We start from the raw sequence: 15,307 nt of genomic DNA, 5'->3' as shown, positions 1-15,307 counted from the left end.
AAGTTTGGTATTCCGATTCTTAGGCCGACTCGAAGAAACAAATGTATTTCATCACATTCAAGGCTCGAAAAGTTTATTAGAGCAGGTGAACTTTAAAATGACCATGAAGTTTACCAGAAGGCCTCTTAGCACATGTTTTGAAATGTTTATTAATTTTACCTCATAAAATAAAAATATTCACATATGTCAAAATGTTTTGCTTGAATTTTATATGAAATACATGTGAGATTTATTGTTAGTATGTTTTTTTTCCAACCTCTTTGTTTATTTAGTTTCATATCCGGTTCCGCTTTGATTTTGGGCTTGTGGGTCAACCCAGCAATCTTATTTACTATGCTAACATGCGAAATTGAAGCATACGTCTCAATCAGTAATATTGATCAAAATCAAAATCAAACAAAGGGGCGATAGAGAATTTAGTCACGGCATTTAGTGACTCAATAATAGCCCATTTGGATCGGTTTAAAAAACAATGTCATTCTTCTTGCCATATGATTCGTGTAAATTTTAATAAAGATATAACTTATTTACAAAATATTTTTTTAGCCATTAATAAAATAAAAAATAATTAAATTTAGAAACGAAAAAAATTTATAAAGTTTTATTTTCATTATTCTTTCAAGAAAAACGACGCTTGAAAAGAATTGTCCACACCCCAGCGCAGGGATTAAGCATCTATTCTCAATCTCCGCCGTCCAAAATGATAAATATCTAAATCAACGCTTGAAATTTCACCTCAATTTTAACGTACAACCCGGCTCCGAAAATCCAAGCCTTTAGCCTCAGGTATGGATCCGAGGCTAAAGGAAATTTTCCCATTCCTTATTTTGCTCCAGTTGTATCTGGGAAACTTGTGTGAGAAAAAGGACCCTTTTCACTGCTTAGAGAGATCTCTCAGGGAGGGACCTATAAATACGCGCTGTACAGAGGAAGAAAAAAAAGTAGAACCAATTTGATCGGGGGAAGTGAATTGACATGTATGATCTTCATTTAGCGAATTACGGCACATTACAGTGTAAGTTTCAAGAAAGTGTTTACACCAGCACTGGATCAACCAGTCTTCATTCTTTGAAGAAGATCACTAGACACTTATACTTGAATTTGCTGCTTTTCTTGTCTGAAAATGGGGTCAAGACTCAAGACTGAAGCTTTTACAGTTTTATGCAATGTTTGAGTTTCACTTTGTGTACTTTCAGCTGAGATTATCCGTGATTCGTCTTTTGGTTTGGTGGACGTGGGGTTGAAGTGAATTCAATTGAGGGTTTTTTCTGTCTTTTCTGTTTTGTGGAATTTGAGGCCAGTTTGTCGACATGCAAGAGTCATTCAGAGTTTTCCCCCTTTTGTCATGTTTGGTTGGTGGCATCTTGGATTTGACCCTAAATTCTTGTTTGTGCATGTTCATTTTTTTAGATTTTGAGAAAGATTTTCACTGGGTTCAGTTGAAATTATCTCCACGGCAATTTTGGTGCATTTATATGATCTCTAACTTGGTTGCTATTTGTTAATGGGGATTGTTTTAGTAGTTACTAATCAAATTTTCAGCCCACCTTCTCATTCTTTTCCCTTTTTCTTTTTGTTCTGCTATTTTCAGTTCCAGCAATTGATTATTACCTAATTTCAAGATTCACCTTTGTATTGCAGAAACTTAAGAAACTAGACAGAACATTGTTAGCTATTTGCTACCTTTGTTGATTATAATTCTGTTAATGAGGGAAATATTTTCAGACGTGAGAGGACTGATGTAGTTGTTGAAATCGACTTAAAAAATATATAGATGGATTTCAGTCAATTAATTAGATCCGTATTGCTTGTTAAATGCCGTGCAGCTAGGTCAACTTCTTTTTTGTCTGCAGTATTTTACACTGCTATTTAAATTGTAAAAGTTTCTTGCCGTGTACTGACATCTTAATCTTGAGCAGCTGCAGTAATTCGCTGTATTGTCCTCCTTTGACACAGTAGTCGAGGTATAGTAATGTAAGATGTTTCAGCGGCAAATTATGTTGAAACAGCTGCAGGAACTGCAGAGGAGGGGACAGCTTCAGGAGTTGGGTGATGCAAGATACCAGAATTATATAAATCCGCAGTCACCATTAAAACTAGCTTCAGGTGGTAAGTTTCCAGCCACTGCCAATGGGACACCTATTCTTGATTCGTCACAAATGTTTATGGTTGGTAACATGCGAATGATTCAACATGATGGTTCTGGTGTTTTTGCAAGATCACCTAATGGATTGGTTCTTTCGCAAAGTCAGAATCTTGGTGTAGGCCATGTGGACATGTCTGAGCCACAGTTGGACATGTATTTATATGGAGCTCCTGCTACAAATTCTGACAAAAATTTAAATAACTATCCTTACCTTCAGGATTCAACGACCAATCCATTGTCCAAAAACAATAATATCTCATTAGAAATGCCTGCCTTACACCCGTCAACCTTCGGCAATGCATTTATGAGCCAACAATGTGATTTCTCCTCCGATCAGATCAGTGCGCCAGATGGGTCATTATCACCCAATCAATATTTTCAAGAAAAGAATTTGTTTCAGCAAATTCCTGTTCAGAGTATTAATGGAGGAGATTTAGCTGGTAGCTATCCCGAGCAAGGAAATACAACACCAAGCAATGCATTGACTCTGGAAACTGAGGGGAGGTGTGAAGATGCTGGTTGGCCTATACTTTCTACCAGAAAAGGTTCAAATCTTGGCCAGTCTTCTTTAGATCCTTTGGAACAGAAGATCTTGTACAATGCCGATGACCACAGCTGGGAATCTTCATTCCGCAGAAGTAGCAATTTAGGCACTGGAGACTTTACTGTGGAGAACACTTCTTATATCGATGCATTGTCTTCTACTCAGAGCGGTAGCTGGAGTGCTCTGATGCAGTCTGCTGTGGCTGAAACTTCAAGCAATGATACTGGCATGCAAGAAGAGTGGAGCGCATTGAGTTTCCAGAATCCTGGACCATCAGTTGATAATCAACCAACAAATTTCTTTGATAGTGACAAGCAGCATAATAATTGGGTTGATGCAAACTCACCAAATGTCATCTCTCCTAGATTTAAACCGGAAAACTTGAATCAGAATTTTCATAGGAACTGCAGTGACATTGGTTATCAGCAGTCAGATCACCAACATCTCAGACAGCAAGAGGAATTTCACTGTGAGTCTTCGCATACTTCCAATCAGATCTCTTCTACATATACAAGCCAGTTGGCTGATTATAGCTCTCAGCTGAAGCGTCTGACTGGAGTGAGTCGTGTGATCCAAACATCTTTACCTTTATCAAATATTGGGCCTGGTCAACACAAGGAGCACACGACAAGTGATGAACATCAGTCCTACATTCTGTTGCACGCTAAAGACAACCAGGCCAACAATGATTTCTCAGGTAATATGTACCATATCGTCATTCATTGGTTTATAGGTGGTGACTCCTAGCGAGAGTATTGGCTGAGGTTTGGAACTTTGGATCCTTACGTGGTTAATTATCAAGAAACCATGTGATGCTGGTGAGAGTATTGGCTGAGGTTTGGAACTTTGGATCCTTACATGGTTAATTATCAAGAAACCATGTGATGCTTTAATTATTTTGTGGCAAATATAAGAATAGAAATCATATAAAAAATTCGTAAATCTACCCACCCTTTTCATGACCATAAGTTGTTTATGCTTTAAATGAAGACATTCTGTGAGAGGCAAGATAGCAGTGTCAAAGAAGAAGCCTAATGAGAGGTCTTAATATCTTGCAGGTCAGGATTTGAGAGGCACTTCCTGGCTTGATGGGAGTGTATCATATCCCGTGTCTGGCAGTGTTCAAAAGCCATTTGATGATGTAATAATGGAAATTTGGTTCATCAAGCACCGTTCTGTCGGGGATTTATTTCCTGAATGGTATTTTGTAATTCTATTATTCACTTGTTGTAGGTGACCCAGGTCAACATTCCCAGGTATTCAACAGAATCAGAGAAGATGGTTCCTGGACACGATGTTGAGCCCTTATCAGCTTTCCTAAGTTCTCCGGGTTTTTACAGTCAAAGCGCAGCTGCTCAGGGGTGTGTGTCTTCAAGATGTTAGAATTTTTTGCGTTTTTTATGCTTGTTATGGTGGAAAATATCTGAGAACGTAACATGACAAAGTATATCTCCTTGAAAGTATAACTCCTGTTTTTAATTATATATAATTTTTAGTTAGATGTTCCTGGTGGACATGTCTGTTCTTACTGTCATCTTTCTTTCTTCTGATATACATTTTATGATATTTCATTGTAATCTTGTGATTTCTTTACTGCAGTGAAAATATGCCTGGCCTACTTAATAAGGACGACATATCAGATTATCACACACCTGGAGTACATTTGAACTCGAAAGTCTCAAATCCCAATGAATTGTCATTAACTGAAACTTCTGCTGCAACTTTTTCTATACCGTGCAACACGTCTCCTGTTTCACTAGACTCTGACTTTAGACCCTGCCCCACAGTTACCTGGAATCCTCAGCCATACTCATTTTTCCCATCTTTGTCAATGGTGGGTTTAACTACTAGTTATGCGAATCTCAATGGTCCACCGAGATGTGAACACATATTTCTAATTGATTTCTTAACATATGACCGTAATGCTTTATGTGTTCTTATAAACGATGTTAATCTCCTATCTGCAGGGGAACTCGACTGCATCTTCAGTACGTACTGCGAAGGATAATGTAAAAAATCTAAATCCAACACCACCATTACGAAGTAACATGGCTACTAATTTTCCAACTTTAAGTGCTGCTGATGCGCAAGAATATTCCCATGTGAAAATCGCTCGTTCGGATGACCCTGAATTCCCTCTTTTGGACAATGTCCCAATCTCTCAAAGTTTTGTGACATCTACTCCAAAAACATCATACTACTCCTCTAGTTTGTTTCGGCTCCTTGATTCAGTGTCTAGCAGTCAAGAGAACAGCTCAGAGATTCTAAATGATCAGCCCAACCAAAGTTCTTTTGAACATGAAAACAACAAGCAAGATTCGTTACCATCATCTGAAGATTATGAACAGCAGTTGGAAAAACAGAGTTCCCTCCACCACGGGTTAATTGAGATAAACAACTCAATGCCACTAAGCTGTAGTGTTGGCAAGCAAGAGATTTTGAGAAAGCAGTACTTAGAAGCAGATGCTGTATCCGATCCATTGGTGACTCACGCACATCACCAGACCTCTAATCAAGCAACTCATGTGAACAAACAAACACTCGCTGTTCCTGATAGAGATATGAGAGGTCTTGGTTTGAATCAAAATTTCTCCCTGCTGCACCCAATGCATCCTCCAATTAATCCTGACACTGACAATGGTTTGAGTTTGCCACTTAAATATGACAACACTTGTTATCAGCAGGCGGCGAAAGGTGACATGAATTTAGTACCGCAGCTTGGTGCGTCATTTACCGGGGATAATAAGGGGTGGAACCTCTCACCAGAGGTTCCAGGACATCTGTTAGGCAAAGCTTCATCATCAACTCACCATCAAAATTTCCAACAGATGGAGGCGTTTGGCCAAAATGGTACTCATAGGCAACCCATTGGGAGCAATGAAGCTTCTTGTGTAACGTATGGTTCACAGATTAGTTTGCAAATGGCTCCAACCTGGTATAAGAGTTATGAAACCTTTAAGAATGAGCAGAGGTTACCGGTCTGTGGTCCAAGCACAGCATTTAATGTTGGAAAACCACTTACTGGAATGGCTGTTGGAAGTTTGCAGGAAAGAAGTTTGATGATGAGAGCAAATTCAGTCAGCCCTAGTCAAGAAACCTATGTGTGGCCATCTACAGATATCAACTTGATTGCGAGAAAACAATTATCATCCACTATTGTGTTGCCATCAGATGTCATTCATCGAAATTTGTTGGTTTCAATGCCAAAGAAGCGTAAAATTGTTGCATTTGACATGGTGTCATGGCATAAAGAAGTAAATCACGAACAATCAAGGCTTCAAGATATTAGGTATGTATATCTTGAGCCATTCAAAAATAGATGTCATTTTCTGCTAATTGAATGTCTGTTTAAAGACAAAATTAACTTTGCTCCCGTTGCAAGCGTCGCCCCGCCCACAGCTCTCCAAGGAAAGAAGCAAATGAATTGCTTGTGGCAGCATTTTTTGGTTTTAGATAACACATGATAGCCTATTTTTTATTGGCTTTCCCTAATTAACAAATTATTGATTTGAAAGTGACCAATGTTCTGCATATTATCTAACATTCTCTTTTTAATATAGCAGCACGGCTGAGTTAGAATGGGCACAAGCTTCAAATCGAAGACTAGAGGAGGTGATACAAGTCAATGATTTTTATAACGCATAACATGTTTTTACAATTCAAAACCCATCCATAATGACATTTCCTCGAACACCACCAGGTGAAAAACGATGTTGAAATTGTTGAAGATGCATTCCCGTTAGTTCCAGCAAAAAGAAGGCTAATATTTACAACACAGCTAATGCAAAAGGTCTTTAAACCTGCGCCTGCAGCTATTCTCTGTGCAGATGCAAGTTCAAACTATGATTGTGTCGTATATTCTGCTGCCAGATTAGCATTAGGAGATGCATGCGGCTTGATTGGTCAATTATCATCAGAGACCAATGTTGCGTAAGAGTTTCTCTACAATTTTTATGCCTTTGTGTTTCCTTTTCCTCACGAAGACCTAAAATTTTGCTGGCAAAAATATCTTGACGTTTAGTTCTTCAGCACTTATTTTCTTGTTCAACCATGTTCAGGTCACCTGACGAGCAAAAGACTTCAAAGAAAACAAATGGTCATGGTTTCACTAAAGTCGTGGAAGTTTTAATATGTCGAATGAACGAACTTGGTCGTGATTTATCAAGGCATGGATCCATTTTTTTCCTACATTTCTATGTTTAGATTGGCATGAACATGTTATTAAGTCATCTTGACTTTGAAACCTGTCAGCTGAAGACTAGAGTGTGTATACTGTTACCTTATATGTTATCTAATTGCTATCTGATCTTTTGTCTATGAACTTAATTGAAAGAAACTAACCATGTGTACACCCTGGTCACCTGAAAAATGGTTGTGTGTGAATGTTCATTTGGTGCAGTCTAAACTTGTAGCTCAGAGTTAAAATTCTCTTTTTTGAGCTACATAGTCTTGTAGCTTTAAGTAGTCCATATTTTTTAATATTCTCTGGGGAAACTAATGTTTGTGCATGTGATATGCAGACTGCACAAAACTTCATTATTTGCGGACATCAAAGTGGAAAACCAAGAATTGGAGAAAATTTCTATAATCAACCGTTTCGCAAAGTTGCACATCAAGGCTCAGTCGAGCGCAACTGATCCAGCTACTTCTTCTAGCAAATCAATTGTACAAAGAACAAACATCCAAAGATATGTAATGGCCCTTCCAATGCCTAGAACAGTACCAGATGGCATAGATTGTCTTTCCTTGTGATCTTGGAGACATCAAGCCAAACCCTCCAGTTCCTTATTCCTGTTATGCAGATCAGTGCTTTTCTTGATCCATGTAGGTGGACAGCAGAGCACATTTAGCATCATGCAAGCTAGGTAGCTGATCTTCAAGAAGCAACGGTGTATATAGTATATTGATCTTTGTATATGTGCATGAACTACTAAGGTAGATTTAGAAGCAGGCTGCTTACCTTTCTTGAATTTATCAGACGACTTGTATTGAATAACTTAGTGTTTTCCACGGATATACCTCCGTCACCGACTCAATTATAATTTATACATGTATCATGCAACTAATCTTAGATATAAGATTTTGTTCTTTCCTCCCTTGTTCTCTCTTTCCATGGGCGATGCAAATGTGATATCTAGCAATCAAGAAAAAGCAGGTATGCGGACAAGCATCTAGTGTGTGTGTGTGGTTTGTTTTTTTATATATATAAAAAACCCCTTCTCGGTAAAGCATAATGTTTATGATTTATAGATCTTACCGATAAAAATGGCAATTCTTGAAGGGGAAGCAGTCTTGTTTCTTGCAATCCGACCATGTTAGATATGACATTGCAGCTGAAAATAAGTACTTTATGAAGGGGGCGATTTATTTAATATTTATTGACTCACTTGTGATAGATATTTAAATATCCGTTATACATGTATGAATTAATGAGATCTTTATGGGAGCCAATTTTAAATATCTGCACACAATTTGAAAATCGTGGTACCTTTTTATTTTCTTTGTTCCCCGACACTGATTCTGTGGGCCCCGAAACTTGGGATAATATCAGTACAAAGACCCGGACACATTTTTATTTGTCCGTGTAAAGGTAACAAAAAGATCATTTTTAGTTGGATTCTTATGTACCTTTTTAAATTTTGTCTGCCGGTCATTGGTTAGGAACATCGGATTTGGTGGCACGTCAGCAAACAGGAAGATTCATGCAAAACAGACAATATTACATTCCCCATTTTTATATGTACCTTTTCAATGATTCGTATCCACTGACAGCTGCATAATTGTAGAAAAAACAAAATCTTGGTCAAATTTTGGCATAACAATAGTTGTTTGTGGTAGGAATGTAAAAAAACTAAATCGTTCGCGAGCTATTCGAAGCTCGGCTCGATAAAAAGTTTGTTTGAGTTCGTTTGTTAATCATATCAAACCAAGCTCAAGCTCGATTTTGAGCTCGACAACTTAATCAAACCAAGCTCAAGCCTAAGCATATTCGGCTCATGAGCTCGCAAACATGTTCGTTAATAGGCTTGCGAGCTCGAACTCGGCTCGTTTAGGTGGCTCGTAAGCTCGAGTTTGACTCATTTGTTGAGTTGACAAATAAAAATATTAGTACTAATAAAAGTAAACTTTTATGTCTAATATAAAATTAGTTCATAGATATATTTAATTTTAACAAGCTCAAATTCGAGATCAATTGTATGTTTTACGAGCTCGAAAACGAGCCGAGCTCAAGTCAGGCTTGTTAAATATGATAAACGAGCTATTGATAAACCAAGCTCGAGCCCGGCTTGATTAACATGATAAACGAGCTTTTAACGAGTCGAACTCGAGCTTTTCACAAGCTTAGTAATATCAAGACAAGTCAAATTCTAGCCTAATGATAAAAACTCGAATAAAGAGCTCGAGCTCTATCAATCTTAAACGAGCCAAACTCAAGCCAGATGATAAAAGCTCGAGCTCGAGCTTGAGTTAATCTTAAACGAGCCAAGCTCCAGCCTGATACTGTTCGGCTTGATTTGGATCATTTATATCCCTATTTGTGAGGTTGGTGGGCATCAAAGGCAGTGTCTTTCTTAGACAAAATGTATAATACACACATATCTATATAGCTTGGTATGAACTTTTGCAATTAATGGTATTAGGACTTGCATGTTTTTGTTTTAATTATTGTTACAATATTGGGATGATGAATTATTTTGATTTACGTGGGGTCGGGTTCATTCATATCCTCATAAGAAAGATTTATGTCATTTCATTCAAGTCCAAATAATAGTGATGACTTATATAGGTTTTTGGTTACTAAATAATAACACTCGGCAGTGATAGTGCCAAATATTTGTTATTAGTAGTAGTTTGGTAATTTGATTATTAAGTGATGTGGACTAATCCTTTTATTTTTATTTTTATTTTAACAATGTGGGCTAATATTTAGTATTATGATGCATTGACATACTTTTATCGTCCATTTATTCAAAAGTAATAAATTAAAATCAAATGAGGATATCTTCAAAATTAGAGATTCCATTTCCATTTACCTGCAAGAAACGATGAATAAATTTTATGTGGCTCGTATATTTGCAAGTAACGATGAATACAGCATAAAGTTAACAAAGTTTGTACTTGAGAGTTTCCGTCACCTAGCTAGCATAGCACATTGTAAGGCATCAACAAATCAAATCGAAGCTTGCATACTTGCATAATGCAAACATGCAAATGGAAACAGAACTGAAGAACTAAGCAACTAACACTTAGTTTACACAAGCAACTGCGAACACGTCAGAAGGAATGGACAGAGATATGATAGCAGACAATACAGATAGGACACATTTGATTGCCGTTGAAGCATATACCCCGACGAAAAACTTCTTACACGATGCTTCTATAGATTGGAAAACATCTATAAAATTATTGAGAACTTAGACTTGGAAGCACAAGAAAACAATGTGAAGTCCACATGTCATTGCTATACCTTATCCAGCACAAGGCCATGTGATCCCTTCGATGGAGGCTTTGCTTTGGCTGGTAAAGAATGGGATCAAAGTCACCTTGTGAACACGGGGTTAATCACAAGAGGGTTGTCAAATCCGTGCAAGAGTCGGAAAAAATACGAGGAATGATAAATATGATGTGTATCCCAGATGGGCTAGAGCCGTGGGAGGATAGAAATGACTTGGGGAAATTAACACTAGGGATTTCCAGGGTCATGCCTGGAGAGCTTGGGGCTCTCATTCAAAAAATAAATGAGTCGGAAGTCAATAAAATCACATGTGTTCTAGCTGATTGGGGAATGTGATGGGCGCTTGAGGTTGGGGAGGCATTGGGATTGAGAAAAAAAACATTCTTCTGGCCTGCGGCAGCTGCAGTGTTGGCCTTGCCGTTTAATATCCAAAAGCTGGTGGATGATGGTGTTATAGACAGTGATGGTTGATCTTCATCGAGGGAAATTACCTGTTTTCTTTGTCAAGAATGCTACACAAATTAATCTTTTGTTTATTTTTGACAGTTTTGTTACTTGTGCAACCTTATTTATGCCATACAATGCAGGAAGACCCTTAAAGAATGAGATGGTTGAGCTTTCTCCAACAAGACCGCTCATGAATCCTTCGAACTTCATGTGGACCTGCATTGGTGACCAAACCACACAGAAGATTGTTTTCAATGTTCTGGTGAAAAATAACCAAGCAGTCAAATGGGCAGATTGGCCCATATGCAACTCATCTCATGATTTGGAGCCAGGGGCCTTCTCCTTGTTTCAAATATTTCACCAGTAGGCCCTCTTCTAGCAAGAAACCGGCTCGGAAAATCTGTAGGCTATTTCTGGCCTGAAGACTCCGCTTGCGTGACATGGCTTGATCAACAGCCAGCTAATTCTGTCATATATGTTGCATTCGGAAGTTTCACTGTACTTGATCAAACTCAGTTCGAGGAACTCTCTTTGAGTCTTGAACTCACCAATGTGCCATTCCTGTGGGTTGTAAGGGAAGATACAGTAGCTGGTGCAGAAAAAGCTTATCAAAAGCTTTCAAAGAGACGGTGCAAGGCCGAGGGCATACGGTGACATGGGCACCTCAACAACAGGTCTCATCCCATTCCTCTATCGCCTGCTTCGTCAGCCATTGCGGTTGGAATTCTACTATCGAAGGTTTGAGCAATGGAGACCCTTTATTCTGCTGGCCATACTTTGCAGAACAGTTCCTTAACCAGTTCCTCAATGAGAGCTACATTTGTGATATTTGAAAAGTTGGACTAGGTTTTAATAAAGATGAGAATGGAATCATTAAACAGGAAGAAATCAAGAATAAGGTGGAACAACTCCTGACTGGTGGAGGATACAAAGCAAGGGCATTGGAATTCCAAGCTAAGGCGAAAGCTAATGTCGCTGAAGGAGGGTGCTCCCAAAAGAATTTCAACAAGTTCGTTGAATGGATCGAGGAAAATTAAGATTATGGTTTACGAAATTAGCATAGATTAAAGTATTTCGTGTTAGATTAATTGATAAGAGTTAAATATTTACCTATCATTTTGTGGTTTTTGTTTTCCGCAGTAGTAATCTTGAGTATCATAACTGTTTCTGTGAGCTTCTTTCTGCTAAGGCCATACTGTTGTGTACATAACAGGCGCTGCAGCAAATAGAAAATCAGTAGATTTGAACTCGACCGACATATGTGATGAATAAAACCACTTGTCTCAATAAATAATTTCACTTTTAACGTATTTTTTATGCATAAGCCAAAAATCAAAGAACACATGCTTGAAATTGGTATCCAGGGTGTACAAATGTAAGTTAATCGAATAGTAGGCAATAAATACCACCATGACCAACTAAACAAAATATACAAGGTTCTGCATTCCGCGATTCTTGAATCTTTGATCACATTGCTCTAGTATCAAATCAAAAGCTCGAGTTCATGAAAAGCAACACAATTGTTAGTTGATATTTTAACAATATGTATCCGTGACAACTAGTTGAGCTTAAGAGGATCGAAATTATTTAAAAGCTGATGCTCACTAAAATAACCTACAAATGTTTATAAAAATCAAGCACTGGCTTGTGATATATGTACGAACTCAACTTGATTTGCTACTGAAGAGTTGGATAGGATATTTTCTACAAGATTCAAAGGAAGACCTAGTTTTATTCAAAGTTCAAACATTATGAAAGAAGGGACAAAAACATTCACCAATTACTGCAAAACTCTGTCCCTGCCACGCCACAACACGGCATGTGGACGCCATTACAAGGTGGGGGCCGGAGCTGTCTGTTTCATTCAGATATCATGTGAAAATTACTAATGTCTAAATTCACGGAGCATTTATTGTTTTGGAAAAATTTTTAATTGATCGGCATGCTCTCTACAGGGAACTGCTGCTGTCAAATTGTCGTGAAGAGTGAGAAAGTGATGGTTTTGTCATGAAAAATGGGACTGAATTTTCGAGAAATTCATGAGCTGAGTTGACTCATCTTGTTTTAAAACAAGAAAGTTGAATCTACAAATTTTAATTATGATAATTTAGCCGTGAAAAATGGCACTCTCTTTTATGCTCCGATATGGTTCACTGGGCCGTAAGATATATTTCAGAAATGAAACAAGAAAAGTAGAAAACTGATGGCAGTCGAAAGTTAACACGGAGTTCTGGCATTATACAGATTATTTCCCAAAAAGGAGAACGCGAAAATAAAGATTAAAAGTTCATTTATTAAATTATGAAGTGAATAGTAACTAAATCTATTCCAAAGAAAAGGAGGGAGAAACAGCAAATTCTAACAAAGAAACCCGATTCCAACTGAAAAACAACAATGGTTTCTAATATTCTAAGAAAAGGCTCCGGGATTCAGAATGTCAAATACCAACCAAGAAACTATAATGTTTTATGGGAATAGTCCCATTCTCGAATGAAGCACACAAAGATAGACAGAATGAAGATACCCAATCCAAAGAAAAATAAGAATCGACCATCAAAATTCGAGCTATTAATGATTAGAGGGTAAAAAGATGCTAAATTTATCGTTTTCAATGTATGATGAGCACCAATGTAAACTTATCACATAATTAATTATGTGGTACTAGCCAAGAAAAGTGAAAATAAAATCAAAATTACGACTTCTTCTTCTTTTTCTCTTTTCTTTTGGATATCGATGGTGATGGAAAAATGCCACTAACTATACAGCATTTCGATTTTCTTCGGACTCAGCCGACCCGTAACACTCGATCAAATTCTGCAGAACAAAAATCCGAGCTTTGAGGAGTACAATGTAGTCGGCTGTTTCTTGAAAAAGCTGGTCGGGCTTAATATCTGAGCTTTGAGAAGGGATGAGGTTTTTAAGGGCCTCCAGTTTGTCGGAAACAGAAGCGCCGTCGCGAATATGGGCGGTCCTGCGGTGGCAGGCTTGAGGTTTTCTCGGCTTTCTGTTCGAATTTGATGATCTTCTCATCTCTCTCAAGGCGGCAGGCGATGAAATTCTTGCCCTCGAACCCATTTAAAAGTTGCAAGCGGCGGCGAAGGATTGTTGGGAGAGGTAATGCGGAGATATCACGGCCTTACGGGATCAGAAGCGAATGGCGTTACGGGGGACATAAGTAAAGACCATAAGCAGTAATGCCACTAGTTTGAGCAGGAATTACGACAATACCATCCTAGACTGAAAATAAATATTTTATTTCCACAACACCTGAGTTAATTTTTTTTTATATAAATTTATATGATATGAATTTCAATTACATCAATAAAATTTTATTAAAAACTAATAAATTTAAATTAATGAATAAAAGATATATCTTTAAAAGAAAAGTATTTATTTCTTAGATACTATTATTTAAGAACATTTTAAAAGAAACTCATAATTTCCAAATCATGGCACATTGATCATTTGACTATCTTATAAATTATTTATTTTAAAATATTGCAATTCAATTTTTTTCATTATTGCTAGAAATTTAATGTGTGACACGATCATTTAACCCAATAACGTGTTGTGGAAAATAATCAATAAATTACTAGGAAACAAAAAAGAAATTATTTATTTATTTTGAAATAATCACGTGTCCACATCATTTAATTTTTTATTTGTCTATTATATATATATATATATATATATATATATATATATATATATATATATATATATATATCTATACTATTTATTAAGGTTGAGCACTTCATAAAAACTACCAAGGAGGACACCATCTTTTTTTTCCAGTTTTACCCTTACAGTTATAGTAATATTACATTTTTGTTTTTTTGTTTTTTTTTTATTTCAATCATTCAAATATCAATTTAATCCCTCCATAATTTTTCAATTTTCATTTTAGTCCATCAATAATGATAAAAAAGATTGTACACACACGCAACGCGTGTGCAGAGTAACTAGTATATATTAATTGTGAGGGTCTTAGAATAACTAGCTTTGAGGACACCAAAATATCTAATTCCATAATTACCCTTCTTACTCTAAAAATCATTTTGCAAATCACTCCATATTTTAAATATAAAAAAATCAAAACAAAAATTTCTCTTTTAAATCGAACAATTTTTCTAAATCAAAAATAAGTTCATGTTAATTATTTATTATTATTTAATTAAATTAAAAATAATAATAGCATGTGCATCTTTTACTAGTGTATATATATATGTGTATGTTATCTTCAATTTTTACACGAGTAATATAATTGTCACTATTTCATTGCATGTGCATCTTTTACTAGTATATATATATATATATATATATATATATATATATATATATATATATATATATATGTGTGTATGTTATCTTCAATTTTTACACGAGTAATATAATTGTCACTATTTCATGCAATAGAGGGGTGCTTTCGTAATTTCAGATTATCTCAGTTGAAAATAAACGCTTATAGCGGGAAAACGGTAAAGCTTGCGAACAATACGAAATCTACGCATAGAAAGCCTGCCCCATCTGCAACGGCACATGTGAACCCGGGGTAACCCTTCGGTTTTTTTACTTAAATATCCCCCATAATAATAATAACAATCCATTTTATATATCTAATGGAACTTCATTCTCGTTGTCTGAATAATTATCCCTTTTTTTCTTTCAACTCTATGACGTCGTACAGCAAGGGTATTTTAGTCATTTCACAAAA

The 15,307-nt window shown here is 36.7% G+C and overlaps 1 protein-coding gene and 1 pseudogene across 5 annotated transcripts; both read left to right on the top strand.

Moving 5' to 3' along the window:
* The first annotated feature begins 839 nt into the window (after window positions 1-839).
* On the top strand, window positions 840-7,783 carry LOC140835856 (uncharacterized). 5 transcript variants are annotated; one of them, XM_073201471.1, is made up of 10 exons: window positions 840-1,015; window positions 1,920-3,387; window positions 3,749-3,831; window positions 3,924-4,051; window positions 4,290-4,524; window positions 4,658-5,979; window positions 6,251-6,302; window positions 6,391-6,480; window positions 6,561-6,620; window positions 6,749-6,840. In XM_073201471.1, exons 2-10 carry the CDS (start codon window positions 1,980-1,982, stop codon window positions 6,755-6,757), a joined length of 3,387 nt encoding a protein of 1,128 aa, XP_073057572.1. In that variant the 5' UTR covers window positions 840-1,015; window positions 1,920-1,979; the 3' UTR covers window positions 6,758-6,840. The 5 variants fall into 5 exon arrangements, with proteins under 5 accessions (XP_073057572.1, XP_073057639.1, XP_073057437.1 ...); XM_073201538.1 differs by having other exon boundaries at window positions 841-1,015; window positions 6,254-6,302; XM_073201336.1 differs by adding an exon at window positions 7,211-7,783 and having other exon boundaries at window positions 842-1,015; window positions 6,254-6,302; window positions 6,391-6,620; window positions 6,749-6,856.
* A 2,347-nt stretch (window positions 7,784-10,130) lies between these two features.
* On the top strand, window positions 10,131-11,953 carry LOC140809987 (UDP-glycosyltransferase 83A1-like; annotated as a pseudogene).
* Window positions 11,954-15,307: the final 3,354 nt, after the last annotated feature.

Source organism: Primulina eburnea, chromosome 1 (assembly GCF_022965805.1).
Source record: "Primulina eburnea isolate SZY01 chromosome 1, ASM2296580v1, whole genome shotgun sequence".
Lineage (NCBI taxonomy): Eukaryota > Viridiplantae > Streptophyta > Magnoliopsida > Lamiales > Gesneriaceae > Primulina > Primulina eburnea.
The sequence above is the reverse complement of the archived record's forward strand: the minus strand, read 5'-3'. Positions and strand labels throughout refer to the sequence as shown.

What these genes read in the sequence shown, in the direction of transcription:
- LOC140835856 (XM_073201292.1), top strand. Translation starts at nt 1,980, where the DNA reads ATGTTTCAGCGGCAAATTATGTTGAAACAGCTGCAGGAACTGCAGAGG. An exon ending in GGCCAACAATGATTTCTCAG is followed by an intron (nt 3,388 to 3,748) that starts GTAATATGTACC and finishes AATATCTTGCAG; the next exon opens with GTCAGGATTTGAGAGGCACT. An exon ending in TTCAAAAGCCATTTGATGAT is followed by an intron (nt 3,832 to 3,923) that starts GTAATAATGGAA and finishes CACTTGTTGTAG; the next exon opens with GTGACCCAGGTCAACATTCC.